The sequence below is a fragment of the Priapulus caudatus genome, unplaced genomic scaffold (genome assembly GCF_000485595.1).
Source record: "Priapulus caudatus unplaced genomic scaffold, Priapulus_caudatus-5.0.1 Scaffold160, whole genome shotgun sequence".
Lineage (NCBI taxonomy): Eukaryota > Metazoa > Priapulida > Priapulimorpha > Priapulimorphida > Priapulidae > Priapulus > Priapulus caudatus.
In genome coordinates, this window is record NW_014577221.1 from 148,429 (window position 1) to 151,289 (window position 2,861).

Here is a 2,861-nt window from a genome sequence, read left to right on the forward strand (position 1 = left end):
CGGCAATGAGTGACAGCGGCAATGCGTGACAGCGGCAATGAGTGACGTGACAGCGGCAATGAGTCGCAGCGGCAATGAGTGACAGCGGCAATGCGTGACAGCGGCAATGAGTGACGTGACAGCGGCAATGAGTCGCAGCGGCAATGCGTGACAGCGGCAATGAATGACAGCGGCAATGAGTGACAGCGGCAATGCGTGACAGCGGCAATGAGTGACAGCGACAATGCGTGACAGAGGCAATGCTCATTGCCGCTGTCACTCATTGCCGCTGTCACGCATTGCCGCTGCGACTCATTGCCGCTGTCACCGGCAATGAGTCGCAGCGGCAATGAGTGACAGCGGCAATGAGTGACAGCGGCAATGAGTGACAGCGGCAATGCGTGACAGCGGCAATGAGTGACAGCGGCAATGAGTGAGCATTGCCTCTGTCACGCATTGTCGCTGGTGACAGCGGCGACAATGCGTGACAGCGGCAATGCGTGACAGCGGCAATGAGTCGCAGCGGCAATGCGTGACAGCGGCAATGAGTGACAGCGGCAATGAGTGACAGCGGCAATGAGTGACAGCGGCAATGAGTGACAGCGGCAATGAGTGACAGCGGCAATATAATCTGTGCCAATCAGCGAAATGTTCCTGACGCACTGGACGGATCTTCGACTCACACACTGCTCAAACAAAGGTGAAGGCAGTCTTGGCTGTGTGTGTGCAGTAACACTGCCGGGCGCTACGTCAGAGGGGAGTAGGCCTGAGGGACGGATCCCAGCGTGTCGTACTGTGGCGAGCGCGTGTGCGACACGGGCCGGGACGGTGGCGTCACTGGTTGCTGCGGAGACCCAATATGTGACGCGTAGTCCATCTCAGTGTGTGATGGATAACCCTGTAGGAGATAGAGAAGATGCAATTCTCAGTAAATGGGCGAAGCTGAGAAGTCTCCTGTTAATATGCAAACAATAGCATCCATGTTATATAGACAGATAGTTAAGTATCTGCTAACTGAAGCCTCTCCCCATGATGCATGAATTATAATGCTTCAACACCACTATTATACAAGTTGTTATATATATAAATAACTGAATCACAACCAGCTTTCTACAAAGTGGTGACTCTGCATGCCGAGATGTCCATTGCGGTTCATACCTCACATTTCTAGAAATGGTCACTGCTCGTAATTTTAAAGAAGAGACAGTGTGAGAGAGAGAGAGAGAGAGAGAGAGCGAGTGGGAGTAAGCGAGAGAAAGAGAGAGAGAGAGTGAGTGACTGTGTTCATGCATGTGTGCGTGAGGAAAGTGACAGCACTCAAACGTATCCCAGGAATGGATCAGAGTTACCTAAATACTGCATGGTTAATTTCCGTCAACACTAAATAATACAATAGGTATGCACTAATATATACTAAGCTACTTTTATAAGCACGCAAGGACATGCAAGGCTAGTTACAAGTGCAACGATCTGCAACCTATTGCTTTAGACCCTGTAGCAAAGTAAGAAAGGCATTACGTGATACACGCTCACACACACACAGGCACACACACTTACCAAGGAGACTGAAGTTACTGTGGAATAAAATTAATACACATTATGTAGCACAATTTAAAATTGAAGCAAAAAGCCATAGTACTAGTAAGTGGGTCATTAGTGTACTTGGGAATTACAAACCCAAAAACAAAATATACAACAACAATTTACCAGAAACTACAAAAAATGTTTTTGCAACGTAAAGAAGTGAGAAGCAGACAAAACCAACATTATTTGTCATTCCAACAAACAACCGAAGCAATAGTACCAAAGGTACTTATATATATATCAGGAGTAGATAATAGGGAGGAGTGTGACATACTAGCTATATATATAGTATTTATAATGATCATGAGACTCATATCTACTAATGATGCTCGTTTTACTCTGTCTGGAATGGTAAAGTTCATGATAATTTCCATATAATCCATTTTGCACCTATATAAATCATGCAGAACGAGTACTATTATACTGACTGTCTAGTGATTCCAGAGATGACATTGTGGAACTCATCCATTTAGATCTGTATATACTACGATGGAAAAAAGCTGTCATAAATGTTTGTATACACCCTAAGTATACATACTACCAGTATCTTGAATGACTGCAATAAAAATTATGACGCCAATAACGCTTAAAAAAACACCGTCCGAATATTAACAACTCTCCCCAAAAAGCATGTGAAGTGATGAATATGAGTTTACAACAATGTCAAATAAAGCTGGGCCTTTTCGATTCGAATTTACTAGATTGTGCGCAGCTACAGCGTCACTTGGAGGTTGCAGAATAACTTCACGTGCATGAGTTGGCTGAATAAACTTTAATAATTTTGGACCACAATGAATGACGAATTTCAGTACATATACCCATATAATTGCTTACCACTGGCTCTACATGATGTGAAACAGCTATGGTACGACGCACCGAAGTTGAGTGTTTTGGTATATATTACTCCACGTACCCAAAGAGTGGGACGGCTTTTCTCCCGATGTAGACATCAAGAAACTCAAAGGCAGCAATTGCTGATAAATCTATCGGCAATCAAATATATTTTCCATGCACAAATGCTCTTGCATATAATTAACAAACTTTTGATTAGATGGGGCCGTTGACGGACTCTATTCAGCAAGTGAGCAGTCTTTAAGCGCTGCTCATTGTTAAATATATACATGACTAGCATGGTTAAACAAGTCCCTGGCAGGCCTTATGCATGGCCCCGATCTCTATGCACTTTTGTTTGTTTGCATAATGGTAAGGCCCCTTCGGCCAACCACTATAGCCCTCTCACACTACCTGAGTTGATTTTCTTGTACTCGACGAGGAACTGACTTAAGAACAAACTCCAG

General features: G+C 44.4%; 1 protein-coding gene across 7 annotated transcripts in view; it reads right to left on the reverse strand.

The window, feature by feature from the left end:
* Window positions 1–459: 459 nt before the first annotated feature.
* The window catches only part of LOC106806438 (intraflagellar transport protein 52 homolog), a 13,036-nt gene continuing 10,634 nt past the window's right edge, over window positions 460–2,861 (reverse strand). For 6 of the 7 annotated variants that reach the window (XM_014808369.1, XM_014808373.1, XM_014808370.1 and 3 more), the window contains exon 12: window positions 460–877. In XM_014808369.1, the coding sequence (XP_014663855.1) occupies window positions 725–877 (153 nt within the window). In that variant the 3' untranslated portion in view covers window positions 460–724. Of the gene's footprint in view, window positions 878–1,536; window positions 1,554–2,861 lie in introns of all 7 variants that reach the window. The other variant, XM_014808375.1, reaches the window with a different exon arrangement.